Source organism: Camelus bactrianus, chromosome 3 (assembly GCF_048773025.1).
Source record: "Camelus bactrianus isolate YW-2024 breed Bactrian camel chromosome 3, ASM4877302v1, whole genome shotgun sequence".
In the NCBI taxonomy this organism is placed as follows: domain Eukaryota; kingdom Metazoa; phylum Chordata; class Mammalia; order Artiodactyla; family Camelidae; genus Camelus; species Camelus bactrianus.
In genome coordinates this window covers 53053539-53080740 of record NC_133541.1, presented here as the reverse complement: position 1 = coordinate 53080740, position 27202 = coordinate 53053539, and the positions used below count along the sequence as shown (strand labels likewise).

The 27202-nt window shown below is 34.5% G+C and overlaps 1 protein-coding gene across 1 annotated transcript in view; it reads left to right on the top strand.

Moving 5' to 3' along the window:
• Window positions 1-955: 955 nt before the first annotated feature.
• Window positions 956-27202, top strand: part of WDR41 (WD repeat domain 41) — a 40553-nt gene continuing 14306 nt past the window's right edge. Inside the window, exons 1-7 of the mRNA XM_010949265.3 lie at window positions 956-1309; window positions 3380-3495; window positions 13468-13516; window positions 14788-14919; window positions 17289-17351; window positions 22044-22155; window positions 24923-24985. Of these exons, the coding sequence (XP_010947567.1) occupies window positions 1259-1309; window positions 3380-3495; window positions 13468-13516; window positions 14788-14919; window positions 17289-17351; window positions 22044-22155; window positions 24923-24985 (586 nt within the window). The 5' untranslated portion in view covers window positions 956-1258. The remainder of the gene's footprint in view (window positions 1310-3379; window positions 3496-13467; window positions 13517-14787; window positions 14920-17288; window positions 17352-22043; window positions 22156-24922; window positions 24986-27202) is intronic.

The following is a 27202-nucleotide window of genomic DNA, read 5'->3' as shown; positions in this document are numbered from 1 at the left end:
AGTACATTCTGCCTTGATCCTAGAGAGCATCAATTTTGTGATTCCTTTTTGCATATCTGGGACATTTGTGTCCAGTACATGTTTATTGAATTTATGCATTGGTTGGGACACTTGTGGTAGGTTCTCTTTAAGAATTTACTGCTAGCACCTTTTTTTTTTGAACCTAACAATCACATATGCAAATATGTGTATGAACTTTTACAGACATATGTTTAAGTAGTCCCTGGACCAGTGATTCTCAAACCTTGCTACTCATCAGAATAACCTGAGTAACTTTCCCCGAAACTCTAATTTCTATGCTCTAACCATAGATTATTTTAATAAATCTGGGGTGGAGGCTAGGAATTACGTATTTTTCAGAAGCTACCCCGTAATTCTAATATGCAGCCAGAGTGGAGAACCACAGCCCTTTGACTACCTAAGGAAATCTAGTAGTCACAATAGAAGATGTGAAGTGCCTTTTCTTCTTTGGAGAGATTGTTAGACATTATAGCATACAGTCAAGAGCACTAGTTTTGGATCTTGGATTTCAGTGTAGCCACTTCCTAGATGTTAGCCTTAGACACACTACCTCATCTTTCAGAGTTTCAGTTTCTTTATAAAATAGGGACTATAGGGTTACTGTGAAGATTTATGTGAAGCCTTAGCACAGTACCTCTACTACAGCACCCAATAAATACTGGCCAGATTTATTCTCGTGTACACACGTGCCACTGGATTAGTCCGGATGCAACGTCTACTGAAGTACACCTTCTCCAGCCAGCTCTTAAGGAAACCAGGGGGAGTGGGTACATTTTTTGGTCTCCAAGGCAAGTGATGGATGCAAAAGCCATCTGACAGGGAGGGGGACTGCTCTTGGCCGGCGTTTGCCCTCCAGGCTCTCGGTGTTGCGCTACACGCGTCCACCAGAGGCCGCTCGAACTACCCAAGCTCTGCAAACCAGACGGCGCGCCGCGCGTGCTCACTCGGTGCCGCGCGGGCCTCTGAACCTCCACGGACTCTGTAGCTTTCGGCTGCGCCTCCCTTGGCGGCTACCCTTAACCAAACCTCTGTCGCTGGGTACGGCAGCACTTTGGGGACAAAAATCGGCCCTTTTCAGTGGGCTCTGCTTAGCACTTCTTCCTTGCGTGGACAAATCTGAGGGGGCAAATATTAGCGTCTCCGCTCGCTGCTACCCGAGAGGTAGGAGGAGGCTGAGCCCGGAACAGAGTTCGGCCTGACTGCGGCCTGGGCCCGACGAGACGCCTTCGTTGGCCAGATGTTGCGATGGCTGATCGGCGGAGGACGAGAACCTCAGGGACTGGCCGAGGTAACCCTCTGGGTGGACCCCTCCTGCCGCCGCAGAGATCGAGCTTGCCTAATCCGAGCCTTCTGTCTCAGCCCGGCTCCCGGGTCCAGACCCGGAGAGCCGAGCGGAGGCGGGGCCTGCGGGATAGGAGGGCGGGTCGGCGTGGGGGGTGGGGGCTCTTTCCCTGAGAGTTAAATCCCTGTTCCGAGAGGAGAGGAAACTGAAACTGGTGTGGTTCAGCCGCAGGCACAAGGACTCTCAAGTAGTCTTCTCCCTGCTTAAACCCGTCTCGTTTCAACTTAACAACTATCTGACTTAGTGGAGACTAATAAGTGGTGACTGCAGCTTTACACTTTTGGTTTATTTGTTTTCTTGCCACTTCCCAACATCAACTGATACTTGTTCAGGGAACATGAGATTAATTTCATTACTTGTACTAGAACAAAAAAGATATAAGTATTTTAAAAAATTTATTTGCTTCAAATTGGAAAAATATTCTAATTAACTGCTATTTTGGGTTCCATAGCCACACTTTCTTCATGGGCCTGAATAATTTAATAGACTGTGATGAGATTTACATTTGAAATGTTGCAAATAAAATAATCTTGGAACCTGAAGGATATTGATGTCTGGAACTTAACTTCAAATGCCGCCCAAGAGTAAAATTTGTGTTGAATTCCGTTTTATTTTTCATAGAAAATATTTGTTTTGAATGTTTAAAAAAAAAAAACTTGGTTTGTTGTAAGCAGCTTTACTTCTCAGTTTTAACTTCCTCATATCTTTGCTGCTAAGACATATTGTCTGTTTTTAAAGAAATATTTCTTATTTAAGATTAGGCTTATTTCAGATAGGCTTAAATCCTAAAGATTATGGAAGAACTGTGGAAAATTGACTGATATATACATGACAATTCTTTATTAACCTGATTATTTGATTAATTATAGAATTAACTAATTCTGCTGTACTTGGCAAGCTTTCATTTGGGGGAAGTAATACACAGTTTTCAGATTTCTTTTGCTTTTCTCATCAGGATCACTGCTAGAAGGGAGTTAGGATAAATACAAAATTACTGCTTTGAAAGTGAATTTAAAAATTATGCATTTTGTACATTTCTTCATATAAAAGTACTTCACTTTTATAACTGCTGTGAATCTGTACATTATCAGAACCAATGATTTTTCCCTAATTATTCAAGAACTTTGTATCCAGGCTTCTAGTTTAAGCAGTGTTTCTCTGCTGGGATGATTTGGCAATGTCCAGAGACATTTTTGATTGTCATGATTGGGGGCAGGGTTGGATTTCTTTTGGCATCTAGTGTGTAGAAGCCAGGGATGATGCTGAGCAGCCTATGGTGCACAGGACAGCCCTCAACAAAAGAATTACCAGGTCCAAAATGTCAGTAGTATCACGTTTGAGAAACTGCAGTTTAGAAGGTTAAGAACACATTTTATTATGAAATAGTACTGCGTTTGAGAAATGGGGTTAAGACCTACCTTAGAGAATTAATGGGTGAGTTATACACCATATGTGCTTTGCATATGGGATGCCACCATATACTCTGTGTTAGCAGTTATTTTTATCAATATTATTGTCCAAAGCTGAATTTATTGAATTCATTGACTCTAAATTATTTCATTTCTTCCTTTATTCATTCTGCAAACATGTGTTGAGGGCCTATAATGAGGTAGACACTGTTTTAGTCTACATTATATTTTACTCCTTTGACCTGCAGTTTTTTTCTGCCAAGTTTTAACTGAGAAACACTCATTCTAAAATATTGGATTGGCCCATTAATTTTTTAGGTTAGGTTTTTTGAGGTATAATTTCCATAATACAAAATTCACCCATTTAAAAATTTATTTTGACTTGAAAATATTAAAATTTATGATGTGGATTCATGGTAAGAGAAATGTTTTCTGTTGGCAGTTAGTTGATATTAGAGGAAATACTATGTAGTATTAGAACATAATGTCTTACAGTTTTTATAATCCTGTATTCTTAGGTGTGTACCATGTAGTTTTATTCTAATATGGTCTTTTATCATAAGTCATTTTATTTCTTTTTCTCTCTCTTTTTTTCCCCCAATATAAGAAATCTCCTTTACAGACAATAGGTGAAGAACAAACCCAGAACCCTTACACTGAACTGCTGGTACTGAAAGCTCATCATGACATTGTACGATTTCTGGTACAGTTAGATGACTACAGGTAAGAAACTAGTCCAATTGACTACTGTTTGGAAGGAGTTTTTAGGGAATTTTATATTAAAAACAACCTCAAATTTAATCTATCTTTTCTAAAAAATTCCCAAACTGATCTTTAATAATTTTAGTAGAAATTAATCTCTGCATCTTGATGAAATATGTGTCTTAAATATGTCTGAAATATGTATCATATCTGGTGAGTTGATAATTATTTTTGTTTGAGGTTTTTTTTTTGTCTTTTTGACTCAGAAATATTTTTGTTAGTTTAGGGAAGTGTATAACTTTAAAATTTTGATGACAGTTATAACCATATGTTAAGGTAAATCTAAATATAAGAGACAAATATGGGAAATATTTAAATATCAGGTACCTCCCAGGGATGTTCTATTTTTAGTGGAAGGTAAGGTAAGGATTTTGAATTTTTTGTTCTTCATGAAATTCCTTTAAAATATACATAATCCTTTACTTCCTTGCTAACATGTATAATGTGTTGAACATAGTTGCAAATAGTGAGGAAGGTGTGTAGGTCTTACTACTGCAGATTTAGCTTATTATTGATCTGTATATCTGTTTTATTAAGCCTTTATTCAGTTACATGTTTATCCTTTGTAGTCTGTATCACAGTAACATTTAATGCAATTAATTATGTGATTGTTAAATATTTATCTTCATCTCTAGATGAGAGTGGAGGCCATTTTTTAAATTGACCACAGTATCCTTAGTACCTTGCACAGTGCTTTACATGTAGCAGGTGATTAATAGTTGTTAAATGAATGACTCCCTTGGCTGTTAGGTATACATGTTGCATGCCATCCTAATTCCCTAACCCAACTTCTCCTGTCCCTATCAATTATTCCACTATAATCTCTTAGTTTTCTATTTTGCCTTTGAGACCGTCTTTTTTTTTTCCTTCCATTTTTGACTCCATGGGTGACTGCTACTGTGATTATTCCTAATTCTGGCTATCACTGCTCATGTCGTTCAACCTTGTTTTCTCTCTTCTTATGTCTTTGGTATTTAGTTGCCTTTCCCACGTGCAGTGCAATTCTGGCACTACTTGGAGTTAGCTCGAATTTTTAAAGTTAAGGGCACAACACTCCCCTCACCTCAATCACCAGCTGCAATCTCCAGGGTTCCCAGGCCACCCACACTTCTGACCAATTAGCTACGAATTTCCACTACTTCCTCAGGTTTGATAATTCTCTAGAATGATTGATAGAACTCAGGAAAGTACTATACTTATGATTATAGTTTTATTATAAAGGGTATGGTCAGGATAAGCCAAATAAAGAGATGCATAGGATAAGTTCTAGAAAGGTTCCAAATGCAAGGCTTCTGTGTCCTCAGAACGTGTCACCCTTCCAGAACATTAATTTGTATGACCAATGAGGAAGCTCACTTGAGTTCTCGGTGTCCAGAGTTTTTTGGAGGGTTTCATTACATAGGAATGATTGTTTGAATTATTTGCCACATGATTGAACTCAATTTCTAGGCCTTCTCTCCCTTCCACCCGCTCCCTACCTGCTGAGGTTAGGAGGTCAGAGTGATATCCCATGGCTCAAAGCCCTAACCCTCTAATTACGTGGTTCATATTTCCCACATAGGCAGCCCTCATCCTTAAATTGTCTAGGGATTCACCATGTGTCACCTTGTTAGCATAAACTCAGGTGAGGTCTGAGGGGCCCAGCTGTCTTCTAGAAACCAGGGACAAGTCCAGCCAAATTATTATATGAAAACATGCTCCTCAATTTTTGCTAAAGAGGATTTGCCTTATATATATATTACTAGCATGTCAACATTATTTTCAATATGTGATGTGAGCCAACCAAATCATAGCATGTTAACCATAGTATAATAATCTTCAGCCTTTTTGGTAATATTCATTGTTGCTATGCCCTAAGAGACATTTATTTATTTATTTAGTCATTCATCTTTGAAACTAAACATATTTGGAAAGATAGGACGTTTGGACAACTAAAGTTTTCTCGTACTATATTTAAACATAGTAACTTGCTAGGTAAGTAAAAAAAAAAACCAAATAATTTTTTAGACCATAACTATCAATATTTGGACTTTAAGAATTCTCAAAATCACTTTGTCTAAGAAAGTTAAACAGTTTACTTTCAGGGTGTGGTCTTTAAATTTGTATCTAGATTAACTATTAAGATTCCGTGTTGATTGCTTTCTGTCCTTCAAAACGTCTTCTTGGCTATAAAATACATAGAAAAAGAATCTTCAGAAAAGGCCATCTGTAGAATAATGATCATTGTATAGACACTGATGTTTGATTTCATTTCCCCACAGTGGTGCTTGTGTCTACTTCAGTTGTTCAATGATATAGTAAATGTTGTATAAACAGCAGAAAGCTATAGATGAGTTTATCAGTTATCTATTGCTCTGTCAAATATCAGCCCAGATTTAGCAGTTTAGAACAACCACTGTTTATTTATTTCACTATTTTGTGGGATGGCAGTTTGGGCTAGGCTCTGCTGGATGAGTTCTTTTGTCTGTGGCAGGATCAGCTGATCTTGGTTAGGGTCACTTGTGCATCTGTGGTCAACAGGTAGATTGGCTGGGGTTGGCAGGTTTATAGTGGTCTCAGCTGGGATGACTGGGGTCTCTCTCCATGTGAATTACTCAAGTGCTTGTTCGCACAGTGATGGAGTTCAAATACCAGCAAAAGGGCAAGCTCCAGTGTGAAGCTCTTTCAGTCTTTTTTCATCATGTCTGCTACTCTTTTCGTTGGCCAAAGCAAGTCAAGAGCTGGCATGAATTCAACAGATTGACAAATAAACTCTACCTCTTGATGGGAGAAGCAACTAAATTCTGTTGCATATGGTGTTGGAAATAGGGAGGGAAATTGGTGGCCATGTCTGCTATCTACCACAGTGAAACTAAATGTCTAGAGTAGATTAATTAATAGCCTATTTTTTGGCTTTTAAAAAATAAAGTAAATAAATTATTACATGAATCACATTTAATCTTTGTACTCAAGTCATTATGTGTCAAAATGTACATATAATTAGGTATGAAGTTCTTTTTATTCGGTTGCAGAGCTGAAGAATTTGATCTGTTTTGTTTTTAAAAATTTAATTCTGTAGTGTATTAAAAAAATAACTGAATCATTGTTGGTAAGAAAGACAAAAAATATACAAACAGTGTAACTGTTATAAGTAGAAGAGCTCAGGGTTTTCATTCTTGATTTAATAGTTTTGATAGTTCAGACATATTTTTACCACTGCATATGTATGTTACTTATGCATTGTCAAATTATAGAAATACCTTTCTAGTTTTCACATAAATATATCATTACACTTTTTTTTTTTTTTTTTTAGTTTTTATAGACATCACATTCTGGTTTTTTTGGTCAGCTGTTGTAATCCAGGTTTCACGCTTCAAGTACTTAGATAATATCATTTTATTGAGAATTTTGCAGAAGGATTTTCTTGTTTTCTCGGTGGCTCAGCTAAAATCAGTGAGTGGAAAATTTTCTCAGATTGGTTTTTGAAGATACCAGATAAATCCTGTATAACCTAACAGACAGCTGCCTTTTCTTTTCTTCTTTAGAATTTTTTTGAACATGAAGTGAGGGTCATATTGATTGGGAGATCACTAAAGAAGGCTAAGCCTCAGCAAGAGTCTTCCAAAAAATGGACTGTGCTAAAATTGCATGTAATACTCTAGCATTTGACACATTAAACTAAACTGAGTTCATAACACATTTTAAGAATAGTTTTCTTTGTTGCTCATTTGACCATTCCTTGCTCCTCCAGGAAGCAGACAAGGTTATGTAGGATGGTGATCATGACTGGAAAAGAATCAGGTGACCCATGAAATGCCAGACTGGAGAACAAAATGTCCACTAGGATGACTGGTGAAGCTGTACATTCACGAGAATCTAAACAAACTCAGTACAGTTTGATAATTCACTAACAACAAACAATATGTTACATCTTTAAGAGAATATTCTAAAGCTAAGAATATCTCTCTCTTACATTTAGAGAATAGAAGTCAATAGTCAAGATAATTTAGTCTCCTAATACCTGGGTTCCCTAGGAAGCAGACAGTAGAGTTAAGCATGCAAAACATTTGTTAGAAATACCACTGAAGGGGAAAGGGAAGAAGCATGACTGGACAAGGGCAGCCATCCCAGACTGTGAAGCAGATTTGACAAAGTCTCTGTGAGCCCATCTTGGAGCTCTGGAGGGAGGAATGCCCTTTAGATGAGTCCTGTATTCAGGAAATAACTAGGACTCTGTAGCCTGCAGTCCTTGGACATTGACTCAGGGTCATCCAAGAACGTGCCCTGGCTTCCAGCAAGTTGCTTATGTCCCAGTGGCTGGAGGCCAACTGAGATAGTAGGACTTTAGCTTAAAAGCTAAAACGGACTCTTAAGTCAACAGGTGGTGGCAGATAACCACATTCCTTGTAGCTAGGCAGCTAGTTTTCTCTTGAAGGGGTATCTGCAAGTCAAGATCTGTACTGCCTTTTTTATACAAACTATCTTGGGATCAGTAATGGACATTGTTCTTTATAGAAGAATTCAAGCTAGGAAGAATCATAAAATTGGAATGTTACAGTTTTGCAACCTCTAATAGAATAACAAATTTAGGGACTAGTTTTTTAATGGCTCTTAACATCACCCACACAAAAAAAACATTGCCAGAAATTGTATTTCCTGATGGGGTATATAAACTACCTATGAAGTGGTCTTACCAAAAAATCAAATTCAAATATGATTATGTCTCTGGATCTCTCAATTTACCAGGAACACAGGGGACAAAGGTGCACATTAAACGACAACACAAGAAGGTAACTAGCAATATCCAGACTGTGAGAACTCTGTTAAGACAAATACTTAATTGCAGGGAAAAAATTATATGAAGAAGGAATCAGTAGAATAAAAGAGACTTTAGAGATACATTAATCATTTGCAGGTATATCAACCTTATTTAGATGCTACTTCTAATACACTTAAAAACCTTATGTGACAATCAGGGAAATTTGATTACTGACTAGGTATGTGGTGACATTAAGGAATTAAGTCACTGGTACAGCTGGACATCTGCAAGCTTCCCACTTACCTCAAAAATAAGAGCAAACCAGTATGTTCCCTCTTGATGAACAGACATATCCTCAGAGAAAACCCAGAGGGTCTGAACTGAGCATTCTCAATTCATTTTCTTAAACACTTTTATTACATCAATGTATTAGAGAGAAGCCAGAGATGTTTCTCTAGTAGAAGTCTCTTCAGGAAACCTGAGCTCAGAATAATGGAGGTTTCCCTAATAGAAGTCACAGGGATTTTCTTGTATTCTAATACTTACAAACTTGACATAGGTTAGCTTCCTGTTTGTTATTTGGGGGAGGGGAAAATTTACCAAATGTTTTACCTTTGCAAATGACCATGGGAACTATGGAATTTTCCCATGTCTATTCAGGTTGTGAGCTAAAAAAGGAACCTTACACTTTCAGATATTAGAATTGTGTTATTATATACATTTTACTTAATCAGGGGAAAAATTTTGAACTTCAAGCAGATGTAGTGAAAGAATCAGTGGCTTCAATGTCTATGGTTCCTGAAAATGCTTTGAAGTTGCCTTCAAGTTTTCTTTTAAGTCTCTGTCTATAGACTTCTCTAATTTTCTTCTAGTAGTTCTAGCTTATAAGTAAAAGTCTATTTTAAATGAAAATTTTGTTATTTTTTATTTTTGGTCTCTGATTTTGTAGTAGCATTTTAACTTTATTATATTTCAAAAAATATATACCATTTTAGTTGCATCATGATTAGAAAGTACTTGTGGATTTGGTCGGAAGTTAGCTAACACTGGGACTTCTGTATTGCCATAATATATTCTATTTATATATTTCCAGTGCTTTATGGTTGTGAAGATATTGAATACAGGAAAGTTTATGTTCAGGTGTATGGGCTATCTTTTTTATGTCCTTTAAGGTTGTATTTGAGTGTATAGCACCTTTGATTTAATTGAAATAAGTTCTCATGAATAAGAACTATTAAATAAGCACTTAGGTGATGGAGAGAGGAATTACTTATGGAAATATTTTATTTTATCCAAATCTTTGTCTACCTTTGCTGTATTTCAGCCCATACTTGGCAAGAATGTGAGTACTTTCTCTGAGATGTTCCAAAGGAAGGTGTTTAAAGGGAATGATTTCTATAAACTGAAATGAGTATAAATGAGAATTCTCAATGGATTCGTAATTTGGACCCTGTAGCATTACATAATAATGTAGACTGTGAGTTCTTTAAGGGTAAGCACTATCTCATTGATGTTTACTCTTAGGATCAAGCAGGTAGACATATAAAGTTAATGCTTATTGTATGGTGGGCGCTTGATAAATGCTTCTTGAGTGAGTGAATCATCAGCTCTCACAGCAAATTTAATTCTCACAGTTAGGGAAGGAGAGGATGAAACAAGTCTAGAAGCTCTGCAGTAGGTCTTCATTAAATCATGCTTCGCTTTTTAAAAACTTTTTTTCATACGTATAGCTTTTGCTTAGTCATTTAATTATATAGTCTCAATGGGTATTTTTAGTCTTGGTTTCCAGTTGAGAAAACTTGAAGGTTATGTATAAGAATGAGACAGGAAAATTTAAAAAAAGGAATTTATTTTTGTATGTAGTGTGATTCTGGGCTTTACATTTTTTGATGTTCTATTTTTGTAGTGACAATATATTGGTATATTAATCATGATAAAAGGAGAAAGTGAGGTTATACTGATACTATTAATGAATCTGTTTCACAGAGCCCTTTCAGTACTTAAATATTTGCTTATTCACTGAAAAAGCTTTTTTTTTAGTCCTTAAAATCTTCCAGATGTAACCAGATATTTGTTGGATTAGAAAGTGCTGTATTAGATCAGTAATTATGGCAATTACTCTGTTTCATTGATTCTAAAAAGCCTATTTTTTTTTTCTATTTTAACATCTCTTAACATGTAGATGCATCATATAATTGATGGTGTTTTTTATTTATAACTGACAGCATTTTGTCTTGATAGTAGATAAAATAATAGAATGTCTTAAAGTTGATGTCTCAGATTTGATAAATTACAGTACATTTCTAAACAGTCACTAAGTTTTAAGATCTTGAAGAAAGAACCACATATAACTGATCCTGGCATTTCCCTAACACTTGGTATGAAATCTCACTAAATATATTTTGTGCTAATCAGTAAGATTTCTCTTAAAATCTTATATTTAGACATGAATCTTTGGGTTCTATTAATTTAGAGTGTTTTAAAAAATTTGTATATTATTATATGACAATATAGCCATTATTCTTCCTTCTACTGAATATATTAAGCCTTATTGACATTTTAATTATTCCTTTTTTATAGTTCATTACTTCTTTTCATTAATTACAGTGTATCTTACCGTTAAAGATTCTTCAGTTAAATTTTCATTTCTGATTTGGACATAGCTGGAGTGTGTGCTTGACTGAAGAGGATAAATTGATTTAGTTTAAGATAAACTAATATAATGCTGCTAGTTTCAGTTACCCATCCTAGGAGAATGAATAATTGTAGTTTGTGAATGATCTCCCACCCCTTTATTAGTTATTCTGTGATAGGGACTAATATGTAGCAAAGTCATACTGGTTTACATTTTAAAGCTTCATGTTTCCTCTTTAGAGGAGGTGATAATACATACTGAAATGGCAAAAAAAAAAAAAAAAAAAAAGCAATTGAATATTTGAGAATTGAAAAGCCTGAATAATCCACAAACTGGGTAGTTGACCTCTGAGCAGTAAAAAATTGGCTGTGATTTCATGCATTACTATTGAGCATTGTTTAGATTTAACTTTTGTTCACTACTGATTGAATTAAAATTTGAGGTGAAATGCTCTATATCTCATTTCTAGACTCTCATTCAGTCATCTCTCATTGTGAAGTGAGATTCAGACATGATAAAACAATAATGAGAAGTTAAAAATCAGGGTTAGAAAAAAGTATGTATGTTCAACCTACAGTCTTCTAAGAGGGAGAAAAGCAATTATAAGAGTTTCAAGAATCAATAGAAATTGATGTTTTATACGAAGGAAAACTTAAGACTTTAAGCCCTGCCCTCCCTACCATCACTAGACAAATAGAAAGAAATCAATAGGCCTAGAAACATAAGCTATTAAAGACTTATATCCAGCAACCATTTTGATACTCAAGGCTTTGTTTAAGTATTCTGATTCAGAAAATGTATTTAATTAAGCATAAGAAATTATGTTTTTAAATACAAAATGATTGTTTTCTTTTTAATCTCCACATCTTTTATATGTTTCATTTTGAAAAAATAAATGTTGGGTATAGATTTTAAAATAACTCTTTGTATGGTTTCTATCTAGTTAACTAAGAAGTTTCAAAGGTCCTTTCTGTTAAAAAGATATATAGTTCTTTATTAAAAATTAACTAATTTTGACCAATTTCCCATCTTCTGGATAGTCTCTTAGCTTCTGCAGTAGATGTAATCAAAGGATTTTTGAAATAAGTACTGAGTATGGGAGTTTTTAGAGCCAGTGAAGACAATAGCTACATATGAGATGTTGAAACTGAGCATGGGAAATTTGAACTTGAAGCTCAGTTTGGAGTGTTAAGTAATGTTTTATATGACTGAGGTAGTGAGAGTGTATGGATCTCTATAGGTTAAAATTCATTAAGAGAGGTTCTCTCAGGAACAAAGTAATTTTTGTGTCTAGTGTATCAATTCTACTTCTCTCCCAATGACACACACGTGGCTAACAATGTTTTCTTTAATGAAGACATTCAAGACATGCTCAGATTTTGTGAAACACTAACAATCTTGCAAGGAATGGTAAGTTTTCTAAATGACATAGCTGCTAGAGGAGTACCATTTATTAATGGCTGTTAACCATAGGGAGTCAGTTATATGGAGGTCATAGTTTGTTCTCTGTATTACCACTTCTTTCTCTCCTGTTCAAAAGAGCAAACCTTGAATTCAAGTGAATGAAAGTGATATTATGGGAACAACTTTGAACTGATTTTGGTTTATTAAAGAATCATTTACAAACCTGTGTACTACATTATTAGTAACAACTTACTTAATGTGCTTACAGTGTGATTTCTGTACACCACTGTGTCAGGATACTACTTGAGAACAGTGCTTCTTGATTTTACTATAATGCAGCCACTATGATGAATATTCCTGTACAATAAATTATTTTTCTTGATAGTGTTTGTGTCATGGATATCTTCTCTACCAAATGTAGATGATTATTCTTTGACATATAGTGAATGGAAAGTAAAGAGGAAAGAGAAAGTACGATTGAGTTCATCATAGCTGCAGCTCTGTTTTCATGCCAAGAAGCAAACGTTCTTTTATGTCTCCTCATTTCAGGGATTTTCACTACAAAACAAACAAACAAACAAACAAACAAACAAAAAACCCAAAAGACCAAACATTCCAAACCAAGAACACAGTATTTATGTGGAAAGACCCAGACCTAAGAACTGAGAGGAGCAAAGGAAAGATCTTGTCTTTAAATAGTAGAGTTAAAATATGTAAATATCTTTACCAAGAAAATAATAGAAATAATGAACTTAATCTAAGAACATGATTTCTTTGTTCCACTCCTGGAATATCACTTCCTGTCAGTGTAGCTTTTCCTCAGCTTGGTTCCATGTCACTTAAGTCAGAGTTTAATCATATACTTTTAAAGCAGGGAAGAACTTTAAAGATCATTTATAAATCTCCCTTATTCTTACATGCTTAGTAGTTTATTCATTCTAACTCTGAATGATCTTACTTATCTTTGAATTCTTAGCACCTGGCACAAAACTTAGAAGGTATTCTATAAGTATTTGTTAAATTAGGTTAAAGAACTTAATCTGCATTGTTATTTGTCAGTTAAAATACAATTAATAAGATCTGATGGTCTTAGTAATTGTTGAACTTAAATGTGACCAGTGACTGTTTTTTCCTTAACCTTTTTTTTTCTAACCAGATTTGCATCTGCTGGTGATGATGGAATTGTAGTTGTGTGGAATGCCCAGGTGTGTATTGATTCTCTGTGGATTGTGTCATAAAGTTGAGTATGCGTTCATAAACATTATCTGGGGATATACCTGCATATCAGTAGACTAATACTCGAAAGGGGCTACTTAGGATGAATCCATTTAAAATGAGGACCAGTATTTCATAATAGAGTTTTTTAAGATTTTTCCTGAGAAACAAATGCCAAATTATGAAAATAAAAGTTTTTATCTTAATTAAAATTTAAGTTATCGGCAACTATGCATTGATTCTGAAAATATATCAGGTGTTGATTTTTGTGGGAGACAGTTTTTCTGTCAAAATTGTTTAATAGCATAATAAAACATTCTTCTCCTGTTTGACTTTAATAGTATTATAATAAAAGTCTTATTTTTTCAAATATATTTAAGGCTTTACCGAATTTCTCAGGACCTCTCTTCCCGATCCTTTGATACTAAAGTTACTCTCATTTGAAGCATTTATCTTCTTCTCGTCCTTGTTTGTACTGTTATCTGATCTGACTCTGTCAGATCCTCATTTTTCAAAGGCTTTGCCTGTGATTAATGCAGTTTTTTTTTTTTAACATTATGTCCATCATATACATGAATTCCTGCAACCTTGGAAAGATTTGTAATGTATGTTATTATTTACATTGCACTTTTATATGTTTACTACTTGGGAAATAGTGAGAGACTGCTGGATGAAGGCATTGGATGGATGGGAATAGCTGTTGATGTTAAGAGAGAAGTAGAGTGAACACTGACTTTGTGAGTGGTTGATACAGTATTGGATATACTTGAATGTATATATAGTTACTATATATGTTTGTGTGTGTGTGTATATATATATATACACAATTTTATATATATATAAAATTGATGTTATGCTGCCTCTTATTTTCTTTCACAGCTTTGTAACTCTGAAGACTTAGATAACAAATATTTGGACAATGAGGATTCCCTATTTCCCTGCAGATTAGGTTACTGATATTCTTATGCTTAATTTACATAGTTATATTCTTAAAACCATGTGGAAAGAATATCCTTTAAATTTCCTATAAAATATGCTAAAGTTAGAATTTTCTATTAGAAAATAAGTTAAATTGTTTATGGCTACTCTTTTCAGCACTGTTTAGGTTTTATTTGGTTACTTAAAGTTAAATTATACGATCCAAGTAATTTTAGATGGAATGTATGTATTTTCTACCTGGTGATTTTTCTTAATGTTGTCATTTAAGATTATTTAAGTTATGAAATACGAAATACTACTAACATTTTTATTGATATTTCAGACAGGAGAAAAACTTCTGGAACTCAATGGACACACTCAAAAGATAACAGCTATTATTACGCTTCCTTCTTTGGAAGCTTGTGAAGAAAAAAATCAACTGATCTTGACAGCCTCTGCTGATAGAACAGTTATTATATCCTTAAATCCAGAACCAAGTGAAATAGCTATGGTGACCAAGGGGCCAGTACGTACATTATTAGTCTTTAGCCTCTTGGGACCTGTCTGTACATTTCTATTTTAGCAAAAATGATTTTGTTCTACCCTTCATAAGACATTTAAAAGTATTAGGCATCTGAAAAGTAATAGACTGGAAATAGCCGGTTAAGGCTTATTATTGATGGAAACTTCATGACTAAAGCTGTTCTTTCCAGAGTTACTATTATATCAAATTACATAAAATAGAGGAAATGAGAGAATGTAGCTTTAAAAATATTTATTATCTCAGTTTGCTTTCCAATTTAGAGGAGCAAAGATGATTTGAACTAGAGAATAGTTCATACTTTTTTCTGCTCATTGTACAGCCAGAGAAACTTGATGCCCTGAACCCATAAGAACCTTTGAGCATCTGAATCTGTCAGAAAAGAGAATTACCATCTGCAAGTGTTTAACATATTTAGTATTTTAAAACAATTTAAAAATGTTAATTACCTCTTCCCCCTACATGTTTTGTTAAAAAATTCAAGATATAACAGCTAGTCAAGTTTTATAAATTGTTTATGTGTACTAGGCATTGTTCTATTTTCATTTATTAACCCATTTAATCCTTGTAATAAGTATTTTTATTATTTGCATTTATAGATAAGAAAAGAGAGGCACAGAGGGTTTAAGTAACTTGCCCAAGGTCATGCAGCCAGTATAGGGCAGAGTAGAACTCTAAACCACTTTGTAATACTGTTTTCATGAAGTATTTTCTTAAACAAATTTAGCCCTTTTATATTTGTATGAGGAATTGGGTCTGTGAAGGGCATAGCTAAATGCTGTGGATAACTAATTTTTCATTACTGTTTTTCAAGGTGGTAATAGATTAGCTTTAAAAAGTCTGTGCTTATCTGAGAATTCTGTTTAAATAGCTTCAAGCGTTAGTGAAGTAAGATACGGAGTAAGCCCAAAGTATAGGTGTTTCTTAGGCTTCTGTAGAACCAACACATACTTTATGACACGTTTTAAATGAGCTTGTCAGCTGAAGTGATTTCTACACGGATTGCCAGTGGGTGAAAAAATTTCAAGAGAAGGTTTAAATAGGGATAAGCTATATTTTGTGATTACAATAGTGCATAAACAGGGGCATAAAATACACTTATGTTTGTGTCAGAGTAGCCCTACCACCATTGCTTTACTGGGGCAAATGTTGTTTTATGGACGAAGGCTCTTTGTTTGTTTGTTTGTTTGTTTGTTTTCAGTATCAGCATAGTCTCTGCAAAAATGAAATTTAAGGTTTATTTATGTATTTAACTGAGGTACTGGGGATTGAACCCAGGACCTTGTGCATACTAAGCACACATTCTACCACTGAGCTATATGCTCCCCTCTTAAACATAGAATTTAAAATACTTTTATTAGACTGTACCTAAGGTACTATAATACTATTTAGAGGCAATTATTAAAATTACTATTACAAAACAGACATGAATAGTTGGGAGAACATCAGTGTAAACTTTAACTGTAAATGATAGTATAGAGTCATTTCCTTTGCTGAATGACTTATTAAAAATAATTTCAGTCTCGTTTGTTCATAGTTCCTTTTATTCATATGAATTCTAAATTTACTCGTTTTGGGTCTTTACTGTTAACTGACTTCATTAATTAAATGCTGAGGGTAGATTTTAAAATTTTTATCAAGTGATAGTCTTAAGAGTCCATATATATACATATATTATATATACTTTATATATATTTGTATGTAAATGTGTTCTCAGATATGATAGAAAATGTATATTTTACCATAGGAAATGGTATGAAGAATTTGAAAATCATTATGCTCCTTAAGTCAAGCTAACATTGGACATTTAATGAGGAGTCTTCTAATTTATGTGTACAGGTAATAGGAATACACTGTTACTGTCTTCTTTCAATTAAGATAACAGTAGTAAGCCATGCCAGTCACGTTAAGGAAGCTTTCAGTAAATGTTAATTAATGGATGTGATCGTTTTTAGTATAAATACTTTATGTTCAGTGTTTATTAGATGATAGTAGATTGTTTGGGAGAATAAACCTTAAATTTTATATAGTTGCAATATTTAATGCCTGTAAAGATTCAGTATTCAGACCATTCATTTTGTTAGTATTTTCAAATAGTTAGATAGTAAAATTTAGAATGTTAAGCCTAGTATGCTAAGTTGATGAATTGATTTTTATAGTAGTATAAACATGAAATACTTTTTGCTTTATTTAGAGATTTTCTACATAAATGTGTGATGTTTGTGATTTATTTATTAGAAAAGTTTTCTCATAATTAAGGTTTTAAAATTCTGCTTAGAAATTATTTCTTAACATAAACTTAGGTATGGGATTGTGATACTGGCAGACAAGTTCAGAAAGTATCATGCTTCCAGTCTACTGTAAAGGTAAAGTATTAAGTAGATACTTAATGTTAATAATCTTTTTGTTTCAGAGAAAAAAATTTTTTTTAATTGAAGTATAGTCAATTGCAATGTGTCAGTCTCTAGTGTACAGCATAATGTCCCAGGCATGCATATACATACATATACTCGTTTTCATATTTTGAAAATTGTTTAATAATTCAGATGAAATTACTTCTTCCACACATACCTACAGTTATGTGATTCTTCTAAGACTAGATTTTGGGGAGTATATATATTAAATGCTAGAATGTTTGAATTTTAAATTAGAGCAAGGGGTGAATCGCTATAGTAAGATAAGGAAAAGATAGTACATAGTATGTTTTTAGTAGAGAATTCTAGGAAGAGACACTACTTTCAAAGTGACTATAGCAGTAGCTGGTCTTTTTTTTTTTTTTTTTTTTTTTAAACTTTGAACTAAAAACATGGAGTTATTTGTCCCTCAGCCTCTATCTTCTGTAAGATCATAAGGATAAGACATGGCAATTAGTTCCAAAACAACATCTTTTATGGCTAATTGGCTGCTACTATTAGGTTCATTCATTTTACAAACAGATACTAATTGAGGATTATTACTTGATAGGAACTCTGTTACATGTTGGAGAACAAACTTGGATAAGACTTGGCTACTTTGTTTCCTATAGAAGAAATTACCTTAATTGTTTTCAGAAAGTACCCCTGGTTTTCAATAATGTCAGCAATTTGGGGGTGGGATACTACTAAAATAGAATAGTGTTTCCTCATTTCCTTTGAAGATTGCTGATCTCTGTATGGGAGCTAACACTTTTTTTTTTAATGTGAAAACAATTGCTGTGTGCCAGTGGGCAAAGTATTTTATTTTTTTTCCTGAAAGGCAGCATCTCTGGTAGCCATCTCATGCTACTCTGCTGTTCTAATTATCAATTTAGTAAAGTTTCAGGGAAGAAAATGCCATTTACTATATACTTGTTTCCAATTTCACAATGAGTGTCTTTGAAGAAGTCATTAAAGTATTGACTTGATCAAGATCTGTATGCTTTATGTGCTTTAAAAAGATGCCCTTGTTTAAATTCCTTAAAAAATACCCTTGCTATCTGACTGAGGTCATTAGGTTTCAAATGAAAATACTTGAATTGAAGGAATTGAGAGGGAGAAAAAATTTAGTGTATCTGGAGAAAATTCCTTTGGTGAGCTGTTTCATGAACTGGTCAATAAAAAATATCTTTTTCCAGTATGGTGAAAGTACTTAAAGGGGTTTTACCATACTGTTAATCAGCTAGATAGTTGTATTTATTCCTGCCATGAACCTGTATCACATAAAAAAAATTGTTAAATATAGCATTTCCCTGAGTTTAGTTCAGTGGTTCAATAATTTATCAAAGAAATTCAGACCCTTAATAAATATAAGGAATACTATTATTTATTTTTTGAACTAGTGAAATTTTTATAAGGGATAGTGTTAGCAAGGACATGGTGAAATTGGCAAGTTTATTGCCATTGAGAATTATAGTTAATATGATCTTCCTGGAAGGCAGCTGGCATTATGAATGAATCTTTAAAAATGATTATATGAATTGACCCAGTGATTCTACTTCTAGAAAACTCTTTAAAGGAAATAATCAAAAATTTGGGCAGAGATTTATGGACAGAAATGTATATTACAAACATTTTATAAATGGATGATTGGTAGTATCCTTTATGTCTTATAGTTAAATTATGGTAGATATATATGCTGAAAATGGTTTCAGAAGAATACACAGAATTTGGGAAATGCTAATGATAAAATGTTAATTAGCAAAAGCAGTATATTATCCTCAGTAAAATATTATCAAACCAAATTTAGCAACATCCAAGTGAGATTTATCTCAGGAATATGAGTTCAACATATGAAAAATAATACCATAGTAAGAATAAAGGGCAGAACACATGTGATCATTTTATTAGATGCAGAGAAAGCTTTTGACAGACTCCCAACACTCATGATAAAAATACTCAACAAACTAGCAATAGATGAGAACTTCTTCAGCGTAATAAAGGGCATTTTTATTAGGAAACCCCAGACCTAACATGTTAATAGTGAAAGACTGACTGAATACATTCCCCCTGAGTTCAGGAACAAGACAAAGATGTGTGCTCTTGGCATTTCTCTTCAACATTGTACTAAAGGTTCTGACCCAGGACAGTTAGACAATAAAATGAAGTAAAAAGCATCCGTTTTAGAAAGGAAGAAATAAAACTGTCTTTATTCACAAGTGACATCTTTTTCTATATGGAAAATCCTAAATCCATAACAAAACTATTAGTACTAATCAGTGGACTTAGCAAGATTTCAGGATACAATCTCAATGCACCAAAATTACTGTATTTCTGTAAACTAGCAATGAACATTCAAAAATGTAATTAAGAAAGCAATTTATTTGCAGTAGCATCCAAAAGAATAAACTACTTAGAAGTAAATTTAAGGAAGAGATATGAGACTTGTATGCCAAAAACTACAAAACATTGTTGAAAGAAACTATAAAGAAAATCTAAATAAATGGAAGGAAATTCATGGATCAGATTTAATATTGTTAAGATTGCAGCACTACCCAAAATGATTAACAGTTAAACATAATCTCTGCCAAAATCCCAGCAGGCTTTTTCCCTCAGAAATTGACAAGCTGATTCCAAAATTCATAGAGAAGGACAGGGGACCCCAGAATAGCAAAAACAGTTTTGAAAAGAAAGAACAAAGTTGCATGATTCAAACTTCCAAATTTCAAAATTTGCTACAAAGCTGTAGTAATTAAGACACTGTGGTACTGGCATAAGGACAGATATACAGGTCAATGGAATAGAATTGAGTCCAAAAATAAAACCTCACGTATACAGTCAATTGATTTTCGACAAGGGTGCCAGGACCCATCAATAAGAGAAAGAATAGTCTCTTCAACAAGTAATACTGGATTAACAAGGTATCTACATATAAAATAATGAAATTGGAGCCCATATCCAAAAATTAATTCAAAATGGATCAAAGACCAAAATCTAGGAGCTGAAACTGTAAAACTCTTAGAAGGAATATAGGAGTAAATCCTTGTGTTCTTGGGGTATGTAGCTTAGATATTACACCAAAAGCATAGCAACAAAAGAAAAAAATGATAAATTGGACTTCATCAAAATGAAAAGCTTTTATGCTTCAAAGGATACCATCAAGAAAGTAAAAAGACAACCCACAGAATGGAAGAAAATATTTGCAAATCATATATTTGATAAGAAGCTTGTATATTGATTATATAAAAAGAGCTCTTAGAATTTATCAATAAAAAGATAATTAAAAGTAGACAAAGAATTTGAATTTGAAAGACATTTCTTTAAAGAATATGAGCAAATGGCCACTAAGCTCATGAAAAGAAGCTCAATATCATTAGTCATGAGAGAAATACAATTCAAAACTATAATGTAATATTACTTCACATATACTAGGTGGCTAATATCTAAAAGACAGATAATAACAAGAGTTGATAAAGATGTGGAGAAATTAGAACTTTCTTACATTGCTGATGGGGTTGTAAAATGGTACAGCCACCTTGGAAAGTAGTTTGATAGTTTATCAGATTGTTAAACAGAGTTATCACTTGACCCAGCAATCTCCTGGGTATGCCTAAGAGAAATAAAAATGTATGTCCACGCAGAAACATCTACATGAGTGTTCATAGCAGTATTACTCATAATAGCCCAAAAGTGGAAACAGCCTAAATGTCAATGAACCAACGAATGAACAGAATGTTGTATAACCATACAGTGGAATATTTTTTGGCAATAAAAAGGAATATAGTACTGACATTAAAAAACCAGAGATTAGACACACTAGGATCTCTTAAAATATAAACTGCACTGATATTTTCAACCCTTTTTTTTCCCCCAGCAGTTTTAAAAGCAACCCCACCCTCAGCCCAGGAAAACTTCCAGAACCTTTTTTTTTTTTTAATTCTTCTCTCTTGCCCTTGTGCTCACTCAGAGTTAATAGGTGGGGAGAATACTGTTAAAGGACTTCTGTCAACCTTGAAACAATTAATTTCCTGAGTTAAGAATTAAGGAGATATTAATTTGTGAAAGATATAGAAAAAATAAAGTCATATTTTCAGTTTTACTTTAAAAGTTTATTTTAAGCTTGTGTATCAGTTACCTGTTACTGAGTAACAAATTACCTCATAACTTACTTGCTTAAAACAATAAGTATTATCTCAGTTGTTTGCGGTCAGGAATAGAAAGCAATTTAGCTGATGGTTCTGGCTCAGTGTCTCATGAGGTTGCTGGCACCTGAAGGTTTGGCTGGAGTTGGAGGTGTTAGGGGCTCACATGCTTGGCAAAATTAGTGCTGGTTATTGTCCAGAGGCCTCACTTCCTTGCCATGTTGATCTTTCTCCGTAAGGCTGCTTGTATGTCGTCTTCACCATGGAGTGAGTGATTCAAGAGAGAGCAAGGAGGAAGCCACCATGTCTTTTACAACTTAGTCTTTTAAGTCACACACCATCCCTTCTGCCACATTCTATTCATTAGAAGTTGGTCACTTAGTAGAGCTGACATTCAAGGGGAAGAGAATTAAGCTCCACCTCTTGAAGCGAAAGGATATTAAAGAACTTGTGGACATATTTAAAAACCACCAATGAATGCTTGAATTTCTAAACTTATAAATATTTTACATGAATTTTGCAGTGTTTAGCTGTTCTTCGGAGACTAGATGTTTGGCTCTCTGGTGGGAATGACCTGTGTATGTGGAACCGAAAATTAGATCTCCTGTGTAAGACCAGTCACCTTTCTGATACAGGTAAAAAATCAAGGTAATTGTGAACCATGACAGACTCTAAAAAGACACAATGAATCTTCAAAGAGACTTTCCATAAATACAAAGATAATATAGGTGATTTTTCTTTTCAGTTCTGAGTATAAGATGTAGCCATATTTCTCCAATTCAGGTTAAGGGCTGTGCAAAATGTATTTCTATCTCAAACTGGAAGGAAATATCCCTTCTTTTGCCTTACCCTTTGCTTCTAACAGAATTTCTCAAAAGTGATCAAGAAAAACCTTTTCATACACAAATCAGTTTTGACATATTGATATCAAGGATCTTTAAAAAAATTAAAATTTATTCAGCGAAAAAAGTTTAAGTATAAATGAGTAAATTTAAATGACAGTAATCTTGAAGTCATATGTGATACACTACTATTTTTGTTTCTAAAAGTAACGAAATGAACCCATGCACATCCTAGAAAGAATACAGCCATACCTTGTTTTATTGTGCTTTGCTTTATTGGCCTTTGCAGATACTGCATTTTTTTTTTTTTTTTTTTTTTTTTACAAATTGAATGTTTGTGGCAACCCTGTGTCAAGCAAGTCTGTCAGCACCATTCCTTCAACAGCATTTGTTCACTTCATGTTTGTCACATTTTGGTAATTCTTGAAATATTTCAAACCCGCCACCAGCAGAAAGATTATGACTGATGGCTCAGACGATGATTAGTATTTTTTTAGCATATTTTTAAATTAAGGTATGTACATTATCTTTTTAGACATACTGTTACTGCACATTCAACAGGTGACAGTATAGTGTAAATGTAACTTTTCTATGCACTGGGAAACCAAAAAATTTCTGTGACTTGCTTTCTTGTGATAGTTGCTTTATTTTGGTGGTCAGGAAGCAAACCCGAAATATCTCCGAGGTATGGCTGTGTCATTAAGCATATTGTTGACATCTTAAAGGTAGCCGGAACCCTGTGAGTTGAATTTACACTTCATGACTGGAACTAGCTTATCTCCACTTTGGTATTATAAAATATCAGAAAAATAATATGATATATTAGCAAAATTAAATCCGTACCTTACTAGGATTTACAATTTAATCTCTCAGTTCAGCATTTGATCACTAGTAATCTTATTTGAATCTAGAGTGTATTTTCATGTTTACTATTATCATGAGTTATATGTCTTTATTTACATGTTCTTTTCTGTTTCTTATACTAGCCTGTGGTTATCTGTGAGGTTTTATTCCATGAATTGTCAGTAACTGTTGTGAAATATTGAAATCAAAGCTAAAAAGAACTTTTTGTATGTTAATGGAAATAACTACCTATTGTGGCAGTCTGTCTGCCTTTACGAAGTTATCTTTGAGTACTGTACATTAAGTAGTCACAGTGTGGCTCTGTTTATCAGTGTCTCAAGAGAGCAGAAACCTCTGAGAAAATCTGTCGGAAAGCTTTGAAAAGCCTTAGATTTCCGTTGGTGAGCTTTTCATGATTTGGATTTTCCAAATTACAGGATGCCAGGTGGTTAGCAGTACTATTAGACCCTTATCTTAGGAAACTCCTTTCAATAAGCCTTGCTTGATTTAAGAGCTGGTAGGGCTTTGGGGGCAGTTATTATGTATTTGGAAATAAGCAAAGATAATCTTAGTCAGTATGATGCAATGGAAAGAGCCTTGGACTAGAATACAGGACATCCATGCCCTTTCCAGCAGTATGTTGTGATTCTCTGCATTAAGTTGCTAATTCTGGATTACTGAGTTTCTAGTATTTTCATTTTACAAATAATTTGACAAACTTTTTTTTTTAACAAGCTGTTTTCTGCATCTGGAATTCCCTTGCTACCCTTTCCCCCACTCTCCTATCTCTTCCACTTCTTTATCTTGCTCCTCCCTTTTGTCCTCCTCCACCATCATCTCCTCCTCCTGAACATGGGAAAATACAAAACATTACTGTTAAAACAACCCTATGTGGAGAAAAGATTTTGGCCAGAAATACTCCCTAAGTGGGTAGGTAGGAAAAGCACATGAATAGAGTATTTTCCAAATTTGCGTGTATGTTACAAATTACAGATATATATAAATTACATGTATTTTATAATGGAAAAGTTAACTTTAATAAATTAGTTTTTTGCCTACATATGTGGGGGGTTTGAATATAATACATGAATTTTTAAATTCTTGTTTTAAAAAAGTAGTAATATATCTTATAGAAGTTATGGTTACCCTAAAATCATTTCATGATTCAGCTATAAAAAGATTACTTAGAACTGTATAGTTAATAAGTGAAATGTGATGGAATGTTGAATTTGATTATTCCAGTAATACAAGGAATTTTGTAAATGTATTGATTAATTATAAATATGCTATTTGAAGGCCACTTTCTTAGCTGTTGACTGTTGGCTAACTCATTTACTGCCAGGGTGCCCACCCAGTTTTCTCAAGTTTACGTCGAGGAAAATGCTAATTTTACATCTCATTTGAGCTAGCCATCTTGTAAATGGTGATGGTGATTATCTTAAGGAGTCCCTGGTGAATAAGTTCACCGTAGTAAAAATATTCAAAGAGCATATCCTATCCTTAATAAATCAGTAATGTCTTCCAAAGGTCTCACCTACTTTTCACAGAATCATTTTCCATATGTAAGCAAGCAAGGAAGTGTGATAATAGCAAATTGTGTGAGCTTTAGTTCCCACCCCCTTTATGGGAAATGACTGACATACATCTGAGAATGTTTTTATTTTTGATGTAATCCAGGAAGAAAATAATCTGACCTTTGTTTTATGTGTTTTTGAAGGGATCAGTGCTTTGATTGAAATACCTAAGAACTGTGTTGTGGCAGCAGTTGGCAAAGAACTGAGTGAGTATGACTCCTTTTTTCTTTTATTTCTTTTGTTTTAAAATTTTAAACTAGACTTGTATACACGTTTTGGAAAGACTGATCAGTTTTTTATTTAAGGGACATCTGCCCCTGCCCCAGTCTTGGCCTCCTAGGATTGTTGAAGTGATACGGAGCCTGAGACATTTTCAAGATGTTAGGTCAGTTTTTGTACCATGCTTGGACTGGCACAGCCAAATGGGCAAGGTGACCCCACTGCTCAGATGCGGGAGAAGGCCACTTACATTCCACAGTCCTCTCTGTTGCTGAACCACACTCATACACTTACTTAGCAAAAATTTTAGCCACATGAAACAACAGTCCACATTCTAGAAACGAGAAACTTGAGTTGGGAGTGTTGGAGGAGGATTAGTTTGGGATTTTACCAAGGCAGGAACTGTGGAATGTTTGCCTTAGGAAGCCAGAACGGGGCACATTTTGAATGGGGCCCATTTTCTTGCAGGGAGTTTACACCGTTTCCCTCGGAGCAGTGGGACAGCAGAAGGAGGGGGTAGCAAGAGGAATTTTGCAAATGTATTAATTGATTATAAACATGCTGTTTGAAGGCCACTTTCTTAGCTGTTGTCTGTTGGCTAACATTTACCACCAGGAGCCCTCAGTGAAAAAGCCTTTTGTGCTCATTGCCTTGTAGGTGAAATTTGGGTACTGAGAAGAGAGAGAGTAGAAATACTTCTTAAAAGCTACTTTTTTCTTGAAGAATTTTTCTAATGTAGCCCAGAGGGCATTTAATATTACTTGTGCTTCTTATAGAGCCAGTCTGAGATTTGCTGTGACCATCAGTTGGCATGTTTGCAAATACCAGTGAGACATGAGCTAATTGTTCACCATTTATCAGCTGCTGTCTGCAGGCTCCACTGCTTTGCAGCCAAGTTCCTCTTTCTTCAATTAACCTTTCCATGTGTAATCATGTCTGAGAAGTAATTTTCTAGACGCAGTGCTTATCCTTGATTTTCATAAAGTAACTTCTAAAAACATAATTTTGTGTTTATTTTTTCTTTTTCCTTCCTTGCAGAAATTTAATTTTCCCACATTTCTTATCAAGCTGGAAAGATGCCTAATTTTTCCCTGCCTTTTTCCTCTTGTAGCTGATCACTCACTTGTGTTTTGCTGGTTTTACTCTAACTCAGTGGTTTTCAAACTTAAGGCTGCATGAGAGTGACCTGAAGGGCTTGTTGAAAAGACAAATTACTGGGCCTTACTCCCAGAGTTTCTAATTCACTAGGTCTGGAGTGGGGCCTGAGCGTCTGAGTTTCTAGCAGGTTCCCTGGTAGTGCTGTGGTTGCTGGTCTGGGACCATACGCTAAGGACTGCTGCTCTAAATATTTTGATCCACTTCTTTCCATCTCACTACTGTTGCTCTGTTCAGATTCTCATCTCCTCTTTTGCCTGGCCTGAGGCAACAGTCTTCTAACTTACCTTCCTACCTCTACTTTAGTGCTTCTCAAATGCTTTCTCCTCTAGTTTAGTGCTTCCCAGGTACATTCTGTAGTAGATGCTAGAGGGATCTTTCTAAAATGCAGTCTTCAGAGCTGCAGCGGCTTCCTTTTGCCTACATCAGTCACTTCCGGACTCTCAAATTCCTGACTAGTACAAAAGGTCAGTCTTGCAGAGATCAACACAGAGTTGCCAATTTTTATTTTATTTCATGAAAACATTAAAAACCAAAAACCAGAAACCAAACTGCCATTTACTACCCTCATTTTGTAAAAATAACTTTTTAACAACAAAATAAGAAGAACATGATCTCAGAAAAACAGAGTAAGTCTTTAAATTGAATACACTTAGTTTTATTAAAAAACTTATGTGGCCCTTATTTTTTCTCATTTTTGCCCTAGATGAGAGAAATCCTTGCCCTAGGGACCAATGTAAGGACACCAATAGCCTGCAAGATGAAGTCCGACTCTTCATCATGTCAAATCATGCCCTCCACTGTCTCCCTCCTGCCTCCTTTGAGTCCTGCATCACTTCTTAACTCTGAACTGCCTGGGATTCTCCTGCCTGAGGTGTCTCTCACCTCTGTGCCTTCATTTCTGCTGTCACCCTGTATTGGACTTGCTCTCCTACTCATTGTCTACTTACTCTTTAAGAGCTCAGCTCCAGTGTCTCTTTTTTCAAGGATGAAGACTTGCTTACCTAATACCTCCCCTCCCAGAGGTTTTACCTGTTTACTCATAATCT